The following is an 18,708-nucleotide window of genomic DNA, read 5'->3' as shown; positions in this document are numbered from 1 at the left end:
GACAGCACTCAAGCAAGCGAACGACACAACACGTGAGACACGGTAACGAAGAGAGGGTACGAAGCGGCGAGGCGAAAGCTAAACAAGCGAGGACAGGGAAGGGAGGAAAGCCTACCACCTCCTCCACCTCTTGTACGGGTTGTGGCCGTAGTCTGCGTCGGGGATGCCGTCGTAGTAGTCCGAGTCGTAGCGGGCCCATCCTCCGTCTGCGCGGCGGCGGGGACCGTTGTAGTCTGCTCCGGATGGACCGCAGCGCAAGATTGTCAGCCCGCTCGAACACCTGGCGCATGGGAGGGACGAAAGCGCGAGCGAGCGCGAGAACGCACAGGTACTCGTATCCCTCGTAGCCGACAACCCCGCCTGCGCCGCGAAATTCTGATACCCCTCCCTCGAGAACGACGGTCCCGCTCCCGCATTCGCGGCGGGATCGGGTCCCTTCCATTCTTCGCGGCAGAGCGGGCAGGTGGTCGGCTTGCTGGTCATGGCCCAGTTGCGGAAGCATTCGGCGTGGAGGGCGTTGCCGCAGCCGGAGGGGGAGAGGCAGAAGACGAGGCCGGTCTCCGAGTTGGGCTCGAAGTCTTCGTCTGTGCGGTACAATGACCTCGCCGCATATCAGCTCACGACGCCTGAGACGACAGACGGAGCACAAGGCATGAGAGGGCGCGGCAACGCACAGCAAATCGGACACGAATCCCCCTCCTGCGGGACCCTCTTCCTCACGCCCGCCCCTCCCTCCACCTCTTCGGCCTTGGCCTTGCCCGTCGCGACCTTATACACATTCGCGACGCGTTCCTCGAGTTGTGTACGCGGGGCGGGTCGGGCGTTGGCGAAGATTGCGCGGAGTTCGGAGGTCAAGAGGGCGGCTTGGTACCTGTGCGACATGGCGAGGAGTCAGTGAGCGTGCGCAGGGAGGGGAAGGGGAGGCGGAGCGCACCAGAGGTTCGAAGACTGCGGGACTTGGAGAATCTTGAGGAGGACGAAGAGCTGTGCGAGTGAGGGAACGCGAGTCAGCGCCGGTCTTCGAGGCAGAGGGAAGCAGCTACGCACCTGGTGCTTGCACTTGTTGCCCTTTGCGCCGTCCGGGCAGTCGCACGTCGGCTCATGCTGGATCTTGACGGTGTAGCAATTGCCCGTACTGCCGAGGACCTTGAACTCCTCACTGATCTCGCCCGTCCTATTCCTCTCGACGCAGAAGAACCTCTGCAGGAAGACCCTATCGGCGCGTTCCTGCGTCGCGAGCGGACAACTCTTCTTGAACACCCTCAGGCGCTTCTCCTGCGGTTCGCCGTAGCCCGGTTCGCCCTTTTTCGGCTTCTTCGAGGGTCCGGCGAGAGGGTAGATGCGCTCGGCGGGCGGGGCGAGGGGGATGGCGGGAGGGAGAGCGGGAGGAGGAGTCGAGGCGGGGAGCGGGCGCTTGAGCGACATGCGGGCCGTGGGGCGGGTCGCGCGCATGAGGGCGTGATCGGTTGTCTAGATGAGCGAGATCTGGCGGTCAATGAGCGCAGTCTAGCGAGCGTGAGCGGGAAGAGCGAGTTGTTCGTTGTTTGGTGATGAAGCGAGGATGAAGCAAGAAGTGGCGGCGTGTCGACCGCTGTCAAGGACGAGCGCGAGCTTGCTAGAGTCCTGAGAATGTACGAAACTGAGTCTTCTAGCACACTCGTTCAGCAGCGACGCGCGGGAGCAGTCCTTCTCCTCGTCGTCCTGCTCTCTCCTGTCCTGGCGAAGACTTCTCGCGGGCCTGCGTACGTGGCCTGCGTACGTTTGCGCAAGAGCTTCCCACGCTCCTTCTCGCTCGCCTGCAAGCGTCACCCAACGCAGCGAACGAACCTTGCTTGCTCGCTCTCGCTCTGTTTCGAATTGCTCGCGAGCGGGCTGCTCTGCTCCGCCCGGAGCTTTTGTACAGCGTTCTCCGACAGTCTCAGTGTTCCAGGTTGCAACCTCGGTTCGACGATCTGCCGAGCGAACCAGCGGCGCAGCAGTGCAGCAGACCACGGCCAGAAGGGCAACGAGGAGGAGGAGAAGGTTGCGGGAAGAGGGTGGCGCAGCTTGCAACTATTACAACGCGAGTTTCGAGTACTGTGCAGTGAGAGTGTCCACTTCCTGCAAGCGTGCAAGCGTTGGCGAGGTAAAGGGACGAGGAAGCGCCGCTTGCCCCTTGGCTGGCTCGTTTCCCTCGCCTCGCCCGCTCACCCGTGCTCAGGCGACCAGCGTGCACACTCGCAGTGACCAGCTACACTCGACCAGCGACTCGCCCACTCAGCCCACTCGAGCACCGCGACTCGAAGGGGGCCCCTCACCGTCCCTCCACAACCCCCCCGCTCACCCGCTCGCACGATGAGCCCGCCGCCTGGAGGACAGCAGCAGGATGCAGGGCCACCGAAGAAGAAGGAGGGCAAGGTCGCAACATGCAGGTACTGCGGTCAGTCCACCTCACTCACGCTGCCCCCCAGCTCGCGCTGGCTGCCCGCGTCCCATTGGCTCGCCAACTCCGAGGGCACCACTTGAGCGCACGACAGCGACGACCACAGCGAGCTGACATTCTCGCACGCCATGCAGATATGACATTCCGCAAGCTTGAACACGCTCAGCGACACGAACGAACCCGTACGCTCTCCCCTTCACCGCGCACGACCCCGTCGCCCTTCCCACGAACGCTTACATTTCGCTTCACCGGCTCACTGTCTCGCTCGCTCAAACAGACACAAACGACCGCCCGTACACCTGCGACAAGTGCGGCAAGACGTTTGCGAGGCAGTCAGTCGTCGATCCCGCTCGTCCTTGTCCTCGAAACTCGTTCCCGCTTACGCTCTCGCTCCCGCCGCAGAGACACGCTCCACCGCCATGGACGGCTGCACCTGCGTGACAACGACGACGGACCGACGGCGAAAGGAGGGCGGAAACGGCGCGCATCGAACGCTTCGGCGACGGCCAAGCCGCCGACCCCTCCCAAGACCGGGAGCGACTCGTCGTCTTCCTCGTCCGGCCGCGCCGGCTCCTCCGAGCAGGCGATGGCGTCGACGTCTTTTTCGGCGATTGGCGCAGGCGACATCCTCGTCGGCGGTCCCTCGTCCTCCACGCCCTCGCAGGGCTTCCTTCCTCCTCGTCCCTCGACTTCCTCCTCGTCAACGTTCCCGGGTCTCGGTCTCACGATGGGCCTCCCGGTGGCCCCTCCTTCGTTTCACGCCTTTGGCATCGGCACCACCCCGCAGCAGCAGCCCGAGTTCCCGCACTTTCCATCCATCGACCCTGCTGTCATCCCTCTGCCTCGTCGCTTCAGCGACGCTGGCTACGGAACGTCTCTCGCCACCGACCAATACGGCCGCTCTGCTCCCTCCGCCTCCGCCGCCTTCCCCGGAACCGGAGCACCAGACCCAAGTCAAGCGCGAGGAGCAGGAGCACGACGACCAGGAGGAGAAGCTACCGATGGCGCCGGCGCCGGCTGCCCGCCCCGCCCTTCTCTCCGTCCCCGCGCCTTGACGCTCGCCGGCTTGCCCGAATCGCTCGGCTGCTTCTCGCTCGCCAACTCGCCCGTCGCGAGCGACGCGGGCATGTCCGAGGACGACGAGTCGACGGCCTCGTCGGACGAGGACGGCGACGGCGACGACCCGATGGACTCGGACCGCAAGGTCTCGAGCGGGTCGGCGACGAGCACCGCGGCGTCGGACCTCGACGGCGTCGAGTGCGGCGTCGCCTCCCCCGTCGCGCCAGAGTCTCACTACCCCTCCCCGGCTTTCTCGTCGTACTCGCCCTCGTCTCTCCACGCAGACCACCTCACCGACCTCCACGCAATACTCGAGAACGACCCCGTCCCCTCCCGCGCATTCGGCCACCGCCACCCTTCACCTCCCCCGACCGCCCAGCCCGAATTCGACTTTGAGTCGTTCGCGGCGTCGATCGAGGGCCCGGGACCGGCGAACCTCGCGCGCAAGATGTCGAGCAACATCCCGACGACGCTCGAAGAGTTGCTGAGCAATACGGCGAACGACTTGAGTGCGCCGGTGCCGATCGCGTTGACGGCTGAGGAGAAGGCCAAAGCCGCGCAGCAGCAGTCGCAGTCGCAGGCCGACGTCGAGCGGTACCCGACTCCTCCCTCGGGCACGCTGAGCTCGTCCGCGCTCGCTCTCCACCCCGAGCCGTCGCAGTCGTTCGAGGCTTCGGCGTCGTACGACCTCGCCGCCCACATCAACTCGATCATCTCGTCCGCCGATGCGGACCAGCAGGCTCGCGACCGCGCCGCGACGGCTGCGATGTACTCGAGCGGGTTTGGCGTTTCGCCTGGCGCCCAAGTCGGGCTCAGCTATGGTCTCCCGACGCCTATGCCGACGTATGCGCAGCCTGCACCTGCACCTGCGACGTCGCAAGCGGAGCAGTCGGCAGCTACCGCGACGACCAGCTCGCTCTCACTCCCTATTCTGTCGAACCCGCTCGGCGCAGGCTCGCCCGCCTCGATCCCGCGCGACTCGTCCTTCTTCGCCGCCGCCCTCTCCGCCACCTACGCGACGACCTACCCGAGCCTCTCGCTCCCCGTCGCAGGCTTCGACCTGCCGAACAGCACGTCGCTCAAGTCGAACACGCCCGCCACGTTCGACCTGAAAGCCGCCATGGGCGGCCTCTCGTCGCCCCTCTCGATGAGCGCCCCAGTCGACTCGTCCGTCCCGCACTCGCACTTTGATCGACTCGCCAAGGCGTGGGAACAGCGTCAGCGCGCTGCGGCGCTCTTGGGCGCGCAGGAAGGTGGAGCGTCGAAGCAGCCGCAGATCAACCTCCGCAGCCCGTTCGTTCATCCAGCGAAGAGCACGCCGGCTTTCTACATCCCTGCGAGTGGAGGACCCGCGTCGCCTCCGTCGTCGGCGTCGTCGTCGTCGGGAAGTGACCCGAGGGCTTCGGCGGCCCTGGCGGCGCTCTCGGCTCCCTCGCAGTCACTGTGGTGATCCGCATGTACCACTCCTCGCCATCGGTAAACAAAAAGCAGTACCAGGCAGTACATCCTCCTCCTCATTCCGTTACCCAACTGTTCGTCTGTTCCCCTCTGTCTTCCGTCGGATGCACCCGCCTCGCTCTTATCTCCTCGCGCGCCTCGATTCCCCATGTTGCTCACATCGTTTACCAACCACCCCGTGTCTAGTTTACCTTCGCCCTCTTCTGCGATTCTCCCTTCCTCGTTTCGGGTCTTTGTACGATGCACCAGTAGCGCCTCTTGCCTCTTTCGAGCTAGCTTTGTGACAAAAGTGCGTGCATGAAAATGAGTTATACCAGCGCAGTTCCTTGGAATGAGGTGAAGAGAGGAGAAGGAAGCGGAGGAGGGAACGGAAGAGACGCTGAGGCGGCAGAGGAGGACAGACTTGCTGGAGAGTTGCCGTAGCTCGGCGGTAGAGAGCAGCCATGAAAGAGCTGCAAAGAAGCGCAAGACTTCCTTCACAGCTCGACGGCGACAGCAGCGCATGCGCGAGACGGCAACGCAGGAGGAGCAAAACGAGAAGCGACGTCGTCCACACGCTGCGAGTCGCTCGGGCGCGACTCGTGTGGTGGGTTCGGCATCTATTCCACGCTCGTACTCAGGAAAGCAAAGCACGAGGGAGTCAGCGGCACCTGTGAGCGAACGAGAGCAGGAGAGGGAAGTCGCGAAGGTCTGGGTGTCAGGGTAAGCGGGCAGTCGGAAGCGCTTCGGTGCGAGTGGCATGGCTCTGCAACGACGAAAAAAAGCTGTCGTCGAAGCGGCGGAAGGCTTGGACCACGCTGAGGGAGGTTCCGAGGTCTCCGCAGGTTGGCAAAGCCGGACGAGGTTTGTGTCGCTGCATCGACCTCTGCTGGCGGGTGGTCGAGAGCTGTCCGTCAGGAGCATAGGAGAGCAACATCTCTCGGTCGCAGAAGCGCCAGCGGCGACGTTGAGCGCGCTTTGGCGAGAAGGAGGGAGCGGAGTGGACTTGCCTGTGTTAGTGGAGGTGGGTTAGGTTCGGCCGCTGCTTAGCCAAGCAAGAGCAAGTCATCTCACCCTCGGCATCACGGTCTCATCTTTCACGAGAGAGAAAATCTCCGAGGCGACTGCGTTGCCTTGTGAGCGTCGGCGGGAAGAGAAGAGGCGGGCGAGGAAGAGGGAACTTGGGTGCTGGATCTTGAGGAGATGGCAGCAGTCTGAGCAAGTGATGACAGGCTCAGCGAGAGTGTGCGCGGGACTTGGCGAGTTGTGCTGACGAGAAGAGGCTGCCGCCGAGAGTCCGAGGCAGGCAGCCGTCAGCTTGCGCCTTTTTCCACGCTCGACGACACTCGCTGTGACTCGACTGGCTTGCGAGGCCACTGCTGCCACTCACTGCTGAGCTGCCTCACTCCACCTGCGAAGCGCAAAGCAACGATGCGCGCCGCTGCCCTCATCCTCCTCACCGCGACCGCAACTCTCGCACTCCCCTCGGTCTCGTCCTCACCAGCTCAGGACCTCGCCAGACGACGACCAGCCGATGCACTGCACCTCGTGGGACTCGTACCGAGGCACGGCGACGACGAGGACGACGACATGGGCGCGATGGATCACGCAGAAGCGATGACCTCGGGACACTCGGCGCACGACGACACGGCCGCGCCAGCCAGCTCGGTCGAGGCGGGAGGACACAGCCATGGAGACGAGCACGCACACGGCCACTCGCACTCCAAACCGCTGCTCGAGCTGAACGAGACGCAGATCCTCCTCACGCACTCGCCGGATCCTCCCTCGTACTGGGACTTTGACCACTCGGACGAGGGCAAGCCGGCGGTTCTCTACGTCCACATCGCACTCATGACCCTCGCCTTCTTTGTCCTGCTGCCGCTGGGTGCGTTCGCGCGTTCCCCGGCCTGCTCGATCGAGATTCCGAGCTGACTTCCTTCGTCCTCCCGCTGCCCGAGCAGCCCTCTTCCTCAAAGCGGGTCGATCCGCGTTGTCCATCATCCCGCAGACGGCTTTCCTCGTCACCTCTGTCCTCGGATTGTTCTTTGGCCAGGTGCGCGCGCCTTCTCCTCAGCGGAAGCTCGGCCGGCAGTCCCGATGTCAACGAGCAACGAACTGACCTTGGTCGGCGACTTGCGTACTGCAGGTCTACAACGGCCTCACGCCCGACATGTATAAGGGCTCGTCCCACACCACCTGGGGATGGATCACGATGGTCCTTGCCGTCGCGCTCAACATCCTCGACGTCGGCCGCTTCCTCCTGCGCTTCACCCGCTGGGGCAACAAGCTTGACGCCAAGCTCGCCGGTTTGAGCCTGAGCGAGCAGTACGAGAAGGACGAGCGATCCGTCTTCCAGCTCGGCGCCGACGAGGACGAGGGCGACGAGGCCGAGCGACTCGTCTCATCCCCCGTTGCGATGCACCACCCCGTTTCTTCCCCGACGCGCGGCAACTCGCTCTCGTTCTCCGACGAAGACACCGCCGTCCACAGCGACGAGGCGGACTGGCGCGAGCCAGCGCGGCCAAAGTCGACGAGGCAGAAGGTCCGCCGCTACCTGGGTCTCGCTGCCGACTTTGCCGAGCGCATGCTCGTCCTCCTCGCCTACGTCGAGGTCTGCACCGGCGTCGCTGTCTGGACTGGGACCTGCCGCGAGAACTACTTGAACGGGTGAGTGGGCGACCTTCCCTTCCTCTGCTTCTTGGCTCACTTCGCAACAGCGTTGGCTGACAAACTCTCCCACGCAGCTGCCTTGCGCACATCATCAAGGGCTCGATCTTCGTCTGGTACGGCCTGCTCAGCTTCGCCCGCTATTGCGGCGCCTTCTCCTCCCTCGGCTGGGCATGGAACCGTCACCCGGCACGCAACAACTCGATTTGGACGGCCGAGTTCGTCGAGTCGTTTGTCATCTTTGTCTATGGATCAACCAACACTTGGATGGAGCGGATGGGCAAGACGGGCGCGTACAGCATCAAGGACATCCAGCACATCTCGATTGCCGTCATGTGCGTTCAGTCCCGCATCTTTCGGTATTCTCGGTAGTTGACAGACTCTACGTCTTACAGGTTCTGGGGAGCCGGCGCACTCGGCATGGTCCTCGAGTCGCGAACGATCCGCTCTTGGCTCGCAACTCCCGCCGCCCAAGCTTCCGGCCGCTCGCTCGACGAGATCCCCCCTCCGCCGTCCGCCGCAGCCAGCTTCAACCCGTTCCCGGCTATTGCGATCGGCATCACCGGCTGGGCGATGTCGGCGCACCACCAGACCTACCAGTTCCAGGGTGAGCCGGCGTCTCCTCTCGCTTCTTATAAGCTAGTACTGACCGGCGTTGTTCGCTACCGCGCAGTCGAAGTCCACGCCCTCTGGGGCCTCCTCCTCGGCTGCTTCAGCCTCTTCCGCTTCCTCACCTACTTCTTCACCTACCTCCGCCCGCCCGCATCGATCCTCCCGTCTCGCCCGCCGACCGAAGCGCTCGCGTCGCTTTGCTTGACCGCTGGAGGAGTCGTCTTCATCTTGTCGACCGAGCAGGTGACGTTTGCGGCGATGAGGCACAACGCGGACGATGTCATGGTCCGTTTCGTTCGCTTCCTCCTCGCGTACTTTGCTGACAAACAGCGATGCGCAGGCATTCCTCAACTTGACGATTGCTGCCGTCTGCGTCTGGTTCTTCTGGATCGCCGCCCTCTTCGCCGTCAAGGGTGAGTCCGCCTTCTCTCCCGTCCCACTGTCGCTCGCAAGGCTGACGCCGTTTGCGACAGGCTGGGCACTCGGTCGCTCGACCCCTCAATACTCCGCTTCCCTGCGCGCCAAATCCGTCGTCTCCCCTTAGCCAACCCAACCCACCTAATCTCGCCCCCGCCTCCGCCTCTCGCTTCTCATCGTTCCTCCGACTCTTTCGCATTTCGACACCCACTCAACTTCGTTACCCATACTCCTCGCACATCCCTTGCGCCCCGCTTAGCCCCAGCCTCTATAATCTCACTCTGCCCTTTTCGACCTTTCACCTGCTTGTCTTGCCATCCACCTTTTCTTAGAGTAATGCACCAAAGATTCCTACGAACTCGTCTCATACATTCTTCTCTCGAGTCAAGAGAGTGCGAAACGAGGTTGAACTGCAAGGACGAGAGAGGATGCGCGTAGACGAAAAAAAGCGTCGCACTGAAAACTGAGGGCGCGCCAGGCTGGACTACGAAGGTTGCGGAGGGACTGGGCTCGAGCGTATAACCGCTGCTGGAGGAGGTCGCGAGAGAGAGGAAGGGTACTGAGTGAGGTGGCGGGGTCGCAAGGATGCGTGTATCGAAGAGAGGAGAGAGGGGAAAGTGTCTATGTACAAACAGCTCGAGCAGGGGAAGGAGATAAAGAGACAACAGATGTGTATAAGCGGAGAATTGAACAAGCGCTCATTCATCGAAGAGGACGACGAAACCCGAGAATAGGACGGCGGGAAAACTGAGGGAACAGCTGGCGAAAAGGCAAAAGAGGCCCGGAAGGTCGAGTACGGCAATCGCGTCGCCAAGGTCATGCGTGCGAGACGACGGGAGCGGCGGCCGGTCCGGCTGAGGGAGGATAGCCTGACGGCGGCTCGCCTTCTGCCGCAGGCTGGTAGTACGCTTTGGGCGGGGCAAATTCGTGAGGCGCGTAATGCCGTGCGTCGAAAGGTGCAGGTGCGTGAGGCTGAGGGTAGGCGTGATGGTAGAGAGGCTGGTGGGAGAAGGCGGAGGGGTAGTAGGCGGGGTCGACGGCATGAGGGTGCGGAGGGGGCATGTTTGCCGGCGCGTGACGCAGCGGACTCGAGTCGTACATCAGCCGAGGCTGTTGTTGCTCGATGGGTGCGAGCTGCGGCTGCATCGCCGCGTGAGAAGCGAGCGGAGAAGGCGTCTTTTCTTCGTCGTCGTGCGGAGGTCGGGTCTGAGTGGCGGGGTGATGCAGGTACGCTGGCTCGGGCGGAGGCGAAGGAGGTGCGACGAGGCCGGAGGTGACGGTGCGGATGGGCGGCAGCTCGTTCGAGGGGTACGCGCCGTAGGAGCTTGTGTTTGGCAGCGAAGTCGACGGCGGAGGATAGTAGTACGCTTGATCGGGCGGCGGGGCTGTTGGGTAGTAGCTGTGCGGACGACCTTGCGCAGGGAAGAAGGCGTTTGAGGAGGGGGCGGACATGGGCGAGGGGTAACCGGTGTCGTAGGGCGGTGCCTGCTCCTTGAGCGGACCGTACGCGAGGTGCATATGGGGCGCGACGGAAGCGACAGGCGCTGCTCCGGGAATCGTGCGCGGTGAGGAATGAATCGTGCGGCCCTGCGCCTCGAGCGCGTTCCACGCAGGGAGCTGGTACTGCTGGAGGCCAAGCTGCGTCGCGTTCACATTCGGCTTGGCCTCGTCCTCGTGCTCGTACAGCTCGAAATTGCCGTCGTTCGGCGAAGGAGAGCGGTCGCCATAGTCCTGCTCCTGGCCCGTCCCAGCAGACGACGCCGTCGAGTTCTTGCGCTTCTGGGCGGGTTTGCGCGCTCGCAGCTTGCGCTGGATTAGAGCGGCCTTCGCCTGGTCATCGCGGACAAAGTTGCCCGACGGGTGCCTGCGCGAGGAGAAAGCTAGAGGCGGTCAGGACTGGCTTCGAATCCGAGCGAGAAGCGAGACGGAGGTGGGGACAAACGCACGTGAAGACGATGAACGAGGGGACGCTCGAACGGCGCTCGGCGGAACGACGCCGGTCGGAGAGACGCTTGAACGAGTAGTAGCTGAGCTGGCGGATGAAGGACGACAGGCTGTTGACAAGCGAGCAAGTCGAGATGTCAAACTGGGCAGTCCCTCGATGCAGAGTCGCGTCTTCCTGGCGTCCTTTGTCCGATCGCGCGCCCGTTCCTTGCCTGCAACGCGTACACGAAGCACACGACGCGCGTGTCGCAGCGAGCGAGGCGCCCGATGCAGGGCGGAAAGCGTTTCCCCCACCCACAGCTCGAAGGTGCCGACGACGAGGGAAAGAGGCGGACGGGCGGCGCGGGACTCACGAGCGAAAGTCCCACTGCGGCGAGAGGGCGTGGCGTGCGTGTGGCTCGACGCTGGTGATGGCGAACGTATCGTTGTTGATCCAGTGGAGATACTCGGGGTGCTGCTCGGCACAAAGCAGTCTGCAGACGCTCTCCCTCGGGTCAGCGCTCGTTCTGACGGGTCAGACGAGGACTGCACGCACTGGTGGAGCTTGACGACGAAGCTCGAGCGGGCCTTGTCGGGCGAGGGAGCGGGGATGGTCGCCATGTCCCCAAGGCGAGGTGCGCTGAATTGGCTGTTGTCGCGACGAGCTGCAGCAGCGGGTGTGCGGGCTCGACGAGCTCGAGCAGGGCGTAGAAGGAGCGCAAGCAATGAGGCTCACGGAGCGGGAGCACACTTGTTATCTCTGCCGCGAGGACGGAGTGGCCAACAGTCGACGCTGGTTTGCACGGCGCGGGTGTGGCTCAACCCAATGCAGTCCGGTTGCGGGTTAATCGCTGAGCGCGCTAACGCACTCTGGGAAAGGTGCAATCGTACACATCCTCGGTTCCTTTCCCCCTTTCCCTCCAACCTTAATCCCGGTGCCTCCTCCTCGCACTCGTCTCTCGACCTTGCTCGTTCCCAAGCGACGCAGTCGACGAGCGTCGGCGAGCAGGCGAGGTGAGGCGAGGTGACTGCTCACTCGCGCAACGCTGTTTCTTTGTCGCTTCTCCTCCGCCCTCCCTCACGTCGTCGAGTTGCCTTCGCACGCAACGCATCGCACGACTCTCCGGCCTGCCGCCCTGCTGTCCTTATATACAGAGCGAGACAGCTTGGCACACGGGCAGATCAGATCCCTATCTTGAAGACGACGACCGTGGACCAGCAGCGAGCGAAACAAAAGAAGCTGCGACGACCCTGCGACGACCCGGTCCTCCCAGCCCGGCTTGTCCCCCTCTATCGTCCGAGTCGACTTCCAAGCTCTTGGAGAGCAACAAGCATGGCTCAGCAGGCAGAGCAAGAAGCAGGAGAGAAGCCAGGGTGACCTTCGCAAGGTCCGCGCTCCGCCTCCGCACCGACCCGTTGGCGCTTGCTCGCCTCAAGCTTGCGCTTGCTCGCTTCCGCTGCTGCCTCTTGCTGCGGCTGAACCGAATCGCGGCCTCGCTTCTTTCGCAACCGACGACCGCTCGCCAACGTGCGAGGACGTCCACGGCCGCGAGTCTTCGCAGGACGAAACGGTGCGGCGTTGGGAGCACGTCGCAGGCTCACAGACAACTCTAAATGTCCCGATCGTGGCTCGCAGGACGAAGGGGACGGCTTGGCCCTCCGTCAGACGGCAAGCCCTTTCTCGACCGAGACGCGGCAGGTCGCTTCTCACGACGCGAGGCTTCTCCCAGCGTCTTCGCTGCTGGATCCGCCAGGCTGGAACGTGCGAGCGCAGCGTTGCAGAGCTTCAGAGTGGGGCAGGACCTCCATCGCTCGCTTCGTCGCGAAGAAGCGTTGCTCCTCCCCGACCGGCTTGACCCGGGAAGGGATGCGGAGTCTCCACAGCCCTCCTTTGATCAGTTTCGGCACGGCACGGCACGGGCGGGACAGGTTGTCCGCACCGCACGACGACGAGCGGACTCTGGCGATGGCCGGACGAGCGAGGCGAGAAGAGACGAGGCAGGGCGCGCGGAGGAGGGCGAGGAGCATCTTTCTGCTGCACGCCGGCGTGCGGTCTCGGCGGCAAGTACTGTACGAGGCAAAGCGACTTCTCGGCACGAGTCTTCTGTGGAGGCAGCTGGCCCGCTATCTTTGCGCGACGGCCGCCGGAACGGGAGCACGACGGCGAGGCAGACTCGTGTTCCGCCATCGGTTCCTTCGCTCGGCGCAACATCGACAGCCTCGCGATGTCGCGGAAGCGAGTCTTGTCGAGGAACGCAGCGACGGAAGCCGGGTTGCAATCGACGCAGAATGAAGCGGAATTGGAGGCGAGTCGCCGGGAGGCTGCGAGAGAGGCAGAGCGGGTGGCGATACAGCAGCGAAGTGCAAAGCCGCGCTGAATGGGCGAGCATATGAGGGGGAGCGGGAGGAGGCGGATGCAGAGACCAGCCTCGAGCGACGGCAGGCGGAGAGCGCGAGGCGGCAACGACAGATCCGTCTAGACGATTGCGATAGTGTCTACATGCGAAAGGATACATGGGCCCTGTACGTAAGCGAGTGGGGCGCAAGTCGTGCAGGTTAGGCGAGTCCAACCTTGACCTTCTTCATCTGAATCTCGTCGCGGAGCATCAGGACGCGAGACTCGAGCTGCGCGCAAGTCACAGTCAGCATCAACTCGGAGCAAGCGACAGGAAAACGCGGACGCACCCTTGTTTTCATGTCGTACTCGCCGGTCGCCAGGACCGCATCGAGCCAACCATTCGCCTTCTCCATCTTGCCCCTCCACACCTCCCTCGCCTTCGCGCCATCCATCTCCTTCGTCTCCGCATCCCCAACCTTAAGTTCGACGACAGCGCGGTGCCAGCCCGCGAAAGGGACGACCCACTTCTCGTCGCCGACTTCGACGGGTGAGGCGCTCAAGACGGCATCGAGGAACTGGACTGCCAGGGCGTAGTGCGAGGAGTCGTAGTGTCCGAGGGCCGTGTAGAGGATGCCGAGGAGGAGGTCGCGCTGCAAGATCTCGGCGGTCGTGTCGAGGTCGTCGGTCGCGGAAGAAGGTGGAGGGATAGTTGCGGACGGAGTGGTCGAAGCGACGGAGGTACGGCGGCGGTAGGTGTTGCCGCTGAGAGTGGAAGAGCGGGTCTCGGTCCTGCCGAGAGTCGAGGAAGGCGGCGCGGGCGCAGCGCTGCTGGACGCCGGACCGAAGCGCGGCGGTGGCGAGAACGACGATAGCAAGTCGATTTGCTTCTGAACACCGGAAGCAGGCGAGCGGCCTCCGATTGTCGCCCAGAACAACCCGAGTTCCGAGGCGTTCGAGATCCGCACAACCTCCCACAACTTCGCTCCTTCCTTCAAACGCCCAGCGCGGATCCACCGCTCGAGCTTGGCTTTTTGCGCCTCGAGGCGGCGGAGGATGAACACCTCGGTGACGGGCTTCTCGCCGAAAACGCGCTTCAAGCCGCACAGGCCGGGAAGCTTGGCCAGCAACTTGTCGGCCCGCTCGACGACCGCAGGGGAGGGCGTCTCGCCTCGTCGTCGCTGGTCGTTGATCTCGTCGACGAGCGCACCGGCGGCGATGGCGATGTAGGTCGCGTGAGACCAGCTGTTGAGACTGTGAAGGGAGGTCTGTCAGGTGAGCTCGGCTGCGCGGACAGTGTCAACCGCTCGACGTACGTGCACATCCGCTCCATCGCATCGGCCGTCTCGACGAAGCAAGCCTGCGAGAGGTACAGCCAAGAAAGCTGCGCGAGCGAGGCAGAGAGTCAGCCTGGTCTTCTCGGGCCCCCCAGCTCCTGGCTGGCTCACCTCAAAGACCAACAAGCTATCCGCCTCCCTAAACGAGTTCCCCTCCTTCGCCTCCCTCCCCAACGCCTCCACAATGATCCCCACCGCATCCTCACTCCGTCGCTCGTACCTCGCCAGCTTTGCCCGATTCAAGACCCAAAGCGTCCCGTTCGGGAAGCGGTCGTGTACGCGGCGAAGGATGGAGGAGAGAGAGCGGAGGTAGGTCGGTTCGGAGGCTTGCCAGCCCGACATGAGGAGGAGGAAGCCGTAGAAGGTGACGAGGGTGAGCGAGGCGAAGTAGCCGTGGACGTCGTCGCCGGCTGCAGGGAAGTGCCCGTCAGCTCACGGGTAGAAGGCAAAAAGTGACCACGCGAGACTCACTGCTCGCAGCGATGGTGAGCAGCTTGAGCGCCACGGGGCGGTTCGAGTTCGAGAAGCCAAACCACGAGATCATCTTCCTCATCTTCGGCGGCAGCATCGAGAAGATGAGTCCAAACATGCCAGATCCGAGTGCCGCGCCGGAGATGACGAGTTTGGTGAGCGGGTCGTTAGCCCACAAAGGGGAGGGATACGAGTCGACTTCGGCATTGCCGGCTGAGTCGGCGAGGGTAACTTTGTTTGCGAAGGAGGAGGAGAGGTCCGTCGAGGAGCCGGAACGGGACGGGAGCTCGGAGACGGGCGCGGAGGCGGCGATTGCTGGCTCGCCGTTCGAGGCGGAAGACGAGGGGAGGGTCGGGATGGCCGACGACGAGCTGACGTGTCGGAGGTGCGGCGCCGCGACCGCAGAAGGCTTCTTGCGTCCCCAGGACGAGAAGAACCCGCCGGACGACTCGACAGCAGGGTGAGGCTTCGTCGTCTGCTCGAGGTACCGGTCGTTCAGGCGAGTGAAGATATCGTGCAGCGAGTCGTGCTCGGACACGTTTTCGGGAAAGACCGTCTTGAAGATGCCCATGAAGATCTTGTAGCTCTTGTTCATCTTCCAGATGGCCTTGACGAACTCGACGTAGGATTCCGACATGATGGCGATCAACGCTTGCCCGATGGTCGCGTCGCCCGTCAACAGCTGCGTCGTCCGGTCGTCAGCAACAGCCTTCAACGTCGATATCAAGCGACGCTCTGAGCGACAGCACGCACCTTGTACTCGGTTCCTCCGGGAAAGATGCCCGCGGTCTCTCCCTTTGCCCGCTTCGCGTTCGCCTCGTTGTTGGCCATAGTCTCTGCCCTAATCAGCGTCTCCTGAGCCTGCGTACGTCGAAAACGACGCTCAGCGCTCGCCAAGGAGGTCCGAGGAGGAGGCAGACGCACGTTTCGAAGCTCGTCGTCCTCGCGCGAGAGGATGGCGGCGAGGAAAGCGGACAGCCCTAGTCCGACGAGGTGGAACGCCGAGTAAGGATCTCTGGAGAGGATCTGCTTTGCCTGCACGAGGTCGTTATCGAGGAGGGCTTCGAAGCTGCGGAGAGGACGTCAGCTCGCGAGGCGGGAGTTGGACGGGCGAGTCGCGCACCCTCGTGAGGCTCCCTCGATCTGTTTGAGGACGGTTTCTCTCGGCGGCATCGTGCGTCTGAGTGAGGGTGAGGAGGGAGGGCGACGTGCTTCGGCATTGTCCTGCGTGTGGGGTCGGGAGGAGTCGTCGTCTGGCGGGATCAAGGCGACGAGGGACGATGGCGATGCTCGGATCGTGTTGCCAGCATCCTGAATGCCCTATCTACACCTTGGAACGAAATTAGCGCGTGTGCTGTGGGACCCTCGCAACTCGTCCCGCCTGTTTGCACTCGACCACACACTCGCTCATTGCTAACCACACTGTGCTGGGCTGCTGATCCCGCTTCTTGACTCCCTGGCTCACCCACATGCAAGGCCTACTGCAGGCCGCGCTGCCCCACCCCGCCCTAGCCCCGCTCTCGTCAACCAACCTCGCCTCGCACACTCGCTCAAACCCACCCGCGCCACGCCGCACAGTAACGCACTACGTCCTCCAACAAGCTCCCTACGTCTCTCGCACGGCGCATGAGGGTTACGAGGTCGGACCACCGCCGAGCGACGAGTTTGAGGGCGTGAAGACTCCGCCTCGAGCGAAGGATGCGGGACGGAAACGCGCGCTTGAGGAGATCGAGGGAGACGAGACGGGACCGCGAAAGAGGAAGGACGAGGCGCTCGTGTTGCATGCGGACGACGGGCACTTTGCGCGACCGCGAGCAAGCGAGTCGGCGGAAGTCAAGCGCAAGAAGCCTCTGTTGGCGATGCAGCTCAAGGGACGGTCGTCGTCGGCTTCTGCGACGCCCGTAGCGGGCCCGTCGCGTCCGCCGGGAGAGGACGCCGAGCCGAGCCCGTCGAGCAGTTTCTTGATCCCGCGCGCTGGGGCGCTCGAGGTGCTTGATGCGGCGCCTGTCAAGCCGCGCAGGAGGAGCAAGGGGAAAGGCAAGGAGAACGACGCGGAGTCGGCGAAGAAGGCGAGTCCGAAGAAACGCAAGGGCAGGTTGCGCGCCGAGGCGGAAGAGGCGGACGAGCTGGACGAGGTCGAGGAGCGTACGGTTGCACACCCTTGCTCCCGCTGCTTCCTCGCTCACACACGGACTGACTGCACAGGCTTACGAGCTCGTCGCGAACGCCGACGCGAACGCGCCTTAATCCGCAAAGACCGCACGGTCACCTCCGCTGCCGTCGGAGCCGCCGCCGCCTCGAGAGTCAAGGCCGCGCAGAAAAAGAAGCGCGGAGATGACGCAAGCAGCGATGACGAGGAGGAGGGTGCGAGGCGCAAGTCGAAGCGGAAGAGGGGGTCGAAGGAGGAGGTTACGAGGCGCAAGGTGCAGGAGATGGACAAGCCGAGCGGCGTCAAGGCTGGCAGATTGACGGTGCGTCCCATGTCATGTCATCATCACGCTTCGCGCTGAGTCACTGGTTTTGCAGCTCAAGCCAGCGCCTCAGCTTGGCATATTCAACAAGGGCAAGGCGTCTGTCCGCACGAAAGTCGGCAGGACGAGTGCGTCAGGAACTCTTCGCTTAGTGCTGCGACATCAACTGACGTCGCACACGCTGCTCATAGTTGGCGACCTTGCCTTCTCCGAGCTCGCCTTCCTCGACGCTCCACGCCGCGAGCCGTCCTCACCCTCCTCCGCATCCTCCTCCCGCTCGTCATCCTCTCGCTCAAACGCCGAGAATGTCCGCCCGACCCTTGCAGCCGCACGACCCACCGGCCCACGTACGTACGGTTCCGGCCGCCGAGGAAGCGCGCGGACGAGCAAGCACTTCGCTGCTCTCATCGACGACTTTCAGCCCGCCTCTCCCGCCGTCGCAGCACCGACCAAGACCCCTCGAACTCGCTCGCCCCAGCCAAACTTCTGGATCGAGATCCACTCCCGACCCGCTTCTTCCCTCTCCCGCCAGCGCCCGCACCTCCAGCCTGCGGCATCGGTCGTCACCGACGAGGCCTCGACGCACCCGAGCGTGTTATCGGCTGCTTCGCTCGCGCGGCGGAGGAGGGCGAAGAAGGATTGGGGGCCTGCGGCTGGGCGGGTCGACCAGCTGAGGGAGGAGGAGGAAGAGTTTCCGCGTCCGACGCTGTACGCTCCTCTTGGTGCCCAAGCGGACGTCACGGCGCATGCTGGACACGGAGACCTTGGTGGGATGGATTGGGCAGATCACGATCGCGGAAATTTCCCTGGAGCCGACGAACTCAGGGAGGCGAGCGAGACTGAAATCGGGACTGCGTCGCTCGCGAGGATGCTGGATGAGGTGGGGAAAGGGAGCGAAGTGCGGGACATGGGTGCTACGATGGATACGGTGGAGGAGTTTGAGCAGGTCGAGGAACCGACTCTCTCCCGCTCGCTCATTGACGAGGTCGGACATGGCGACTGTCTCGAAGCGGGTGCTTTGGGCGACTCGGTGTTCGCCGTCCAGCCTGTCGACTCGCTCGACCTCTCCGCCTCGTTCGTCGACTTGCCAGCCGGCGACCCCGCTCTCGCATCAGACGACGGCCTCGACTCGCCTTACCGCGTCTACGAGGTAGCGGCTACTCGTCAGACCGGCTTCACCAACCCCGGACACACCGACTCCGCCCTGCCTCCCCTCTCTTCCGCCGATTCCTCTTTCGCCGAGACCGCCTTCCACGACGTCGCCAAGCACGGTCACTTGACGACACTCGCTCAGTCTGGAGGGACGTGTCAAGGAGGGATGTATGCGGACGACGTCGAGTTCAGGGAGGCCATGAGGCGGAAGTGGCCGAAGGCGAGGTGCTGAGTGGGCGCGCATCTTGGGCGGCTGGACTGGGCGGAGCTCTTCTTGCTGGTGGGCGTAGAATGCGCAGTGGAGAAGGACGTACGCTTCTTGGGTCGCTTGAAACGAGCAGGGGGGTCTTGGATCAGTTCCGTTCAGCGACGGTGACGAGCGGTTCAGCAGCTTCACATGCGCTT

At 63.7% G+C, this 18,708-nt stretch overlaps 6 protein-coding genes across 6 annotated transcripts; 3 read left to right on the top strand and 3 right to left on the bottom strand.

Moving 5' to 3' along the window:
• Positions 1–111: 111 nt before the first annotated feature.
• Positions 112–1,452, bottom strand: RHTO_06944 (zinc finger, RING-type protein; the record flags this gene model as incomplete). The annotated part of the gene is made up of 5 exons (XM_016420603.1): positions 112–233; positions 327–584; positions 675–871; positions 935–984; positions 1,048–1,452. The coding sequence occupies 5 exons, from the start codon at positions 1,450–1,452 to the stop codon at positions 112–114; spliced, it is 1,032 nt and encodes a 343-aa protein (XP_016275004.1).
• An 882-nt stretch (positions 1,453–2,334) lies between these two features.
• On the top strand, positions 2,335–4,931 carry RHTO_06943 (zinc finger, C2H2-type domain containing protein; the record flags this gene model as incomplete). Its single annotated transcript, XM_016420602.1, has 4 exons — positions 2,335–2,419; positions 2,557–2,604; positions 2,700–2,754; positions 2,825–4,931. 4 exons carry the CDS (start codon positions 2,335–2,337, stop codon positions 4,929–4,931), a joined length of 2,295 nt encoding a protein of 764 aa, XP_016275003.1.
• A 1,418-nt stretch (positions 4,932–6,349) lies between these two features.
• On the top strand, positions 6,350–8,741 carry RHTO_06942 (uncharacterized protein; the record flags this gene model as incomplete). Its single annotated transcript, XM_016420601.1, has 8 exons — positions 6,350–6,803; positions 6,880–6,971; positions 7,065–7,585; positions 7,663–7,920; positions 7,981–8,192; positions 8,259–8,482; positions 8,538–8,610; positions 8,671–8,741. 8 exons carry the CDS (start codon positions 6,350–6,352, stop codon positions 8,739–8,741), a joined length of 1,905 nt encoding a protein of 634 aa, XP_016275002.1.
• A 689-nt stretch (positions 8,742–9,430) lies between these two features.
• Positions 9,431–11,158, bottom strand: RHTO_06941 (transcription factor; the record flags this gene model as incomplete). Its single annotated transcript, XM_016420600.1, has 4 exons — positions 9,431–10,478; positions 10,561–10,668; positions 10,912–11,031; positions 11,094–11,158. 4 exons carry the CDS (start codon positions 11,156–11,158, stop codon positions 9,431–9,433), a joined length of 1,341 nt encoding a protein of 446 aa, XP_016275001.1.
• Positions 11,159–13,093: 1,935 nt separating this feature from the next.
• Positions 13,094–15,853, bottom strand: RHTO_06940 (mitochondrial outer membrane protein IML2; the record flags this gene model as incomplete). Its single annotated transcript, XM_016420599.1, has 8 exons — positions 13,094–13,162; positions 13,223–14,126; positions 14,195–14,256; positions 14,321–14,619; positions 14,681–15,362; positions 15,434–15,541; positions 15,605–15,749; positions 15,804–15,853. 8 exons carry the CDS (start codon positions 15,851–15,853, stop codon positions 13,094–13,096), a joined length of 2,319 nt encoding a protein of 772 aa, XP_016275000.1.
• Positions 15,854–16,149: 296 nt separating this feature from the next.
• Positions 16,150–18,535, top strand: RHTO_06939 (uncharacterized protein; the record flags this gene model as incomplete). Its single annotated transcript, XM_016420598.1, has 4 exons — positions 16,150–16,825; positions 16,886–17,151; positions 17,207–17,279; positions 17,343–18,535. The coding sequence occupies 4 exons, from the start codon at positions 16,150–16,152 to the stop codon at positions 18,533–18,535; spliced, it is 2,208 nt and encodes a 735-aa protein (XP_016274999.1).
• Between the last annotated feature and the right edge of the window lie 173 nt (positions 18,536–18,708).

This window comes from Rhodotorula toruloides (genome assembly GCF_000320785.1).
Source record: "Rhodotorula toruloides NP11 unplaced genomic scaffold Scaffold5, whole genome shotgun sequence".
Taxonomy (NCBI): Eukaryota; Fungi; Basidiomycota; class Microbotryomycetes; order Sporidiobolales; family Sporidiobolaceae; genus Rhodotorula; species Rhodotorula toruloides.
The sequence above is the reverse complement of the archived record's forward strand: the minus strand, read 5'-3'. Positions and strand labels throughout refer to the sequence as shown.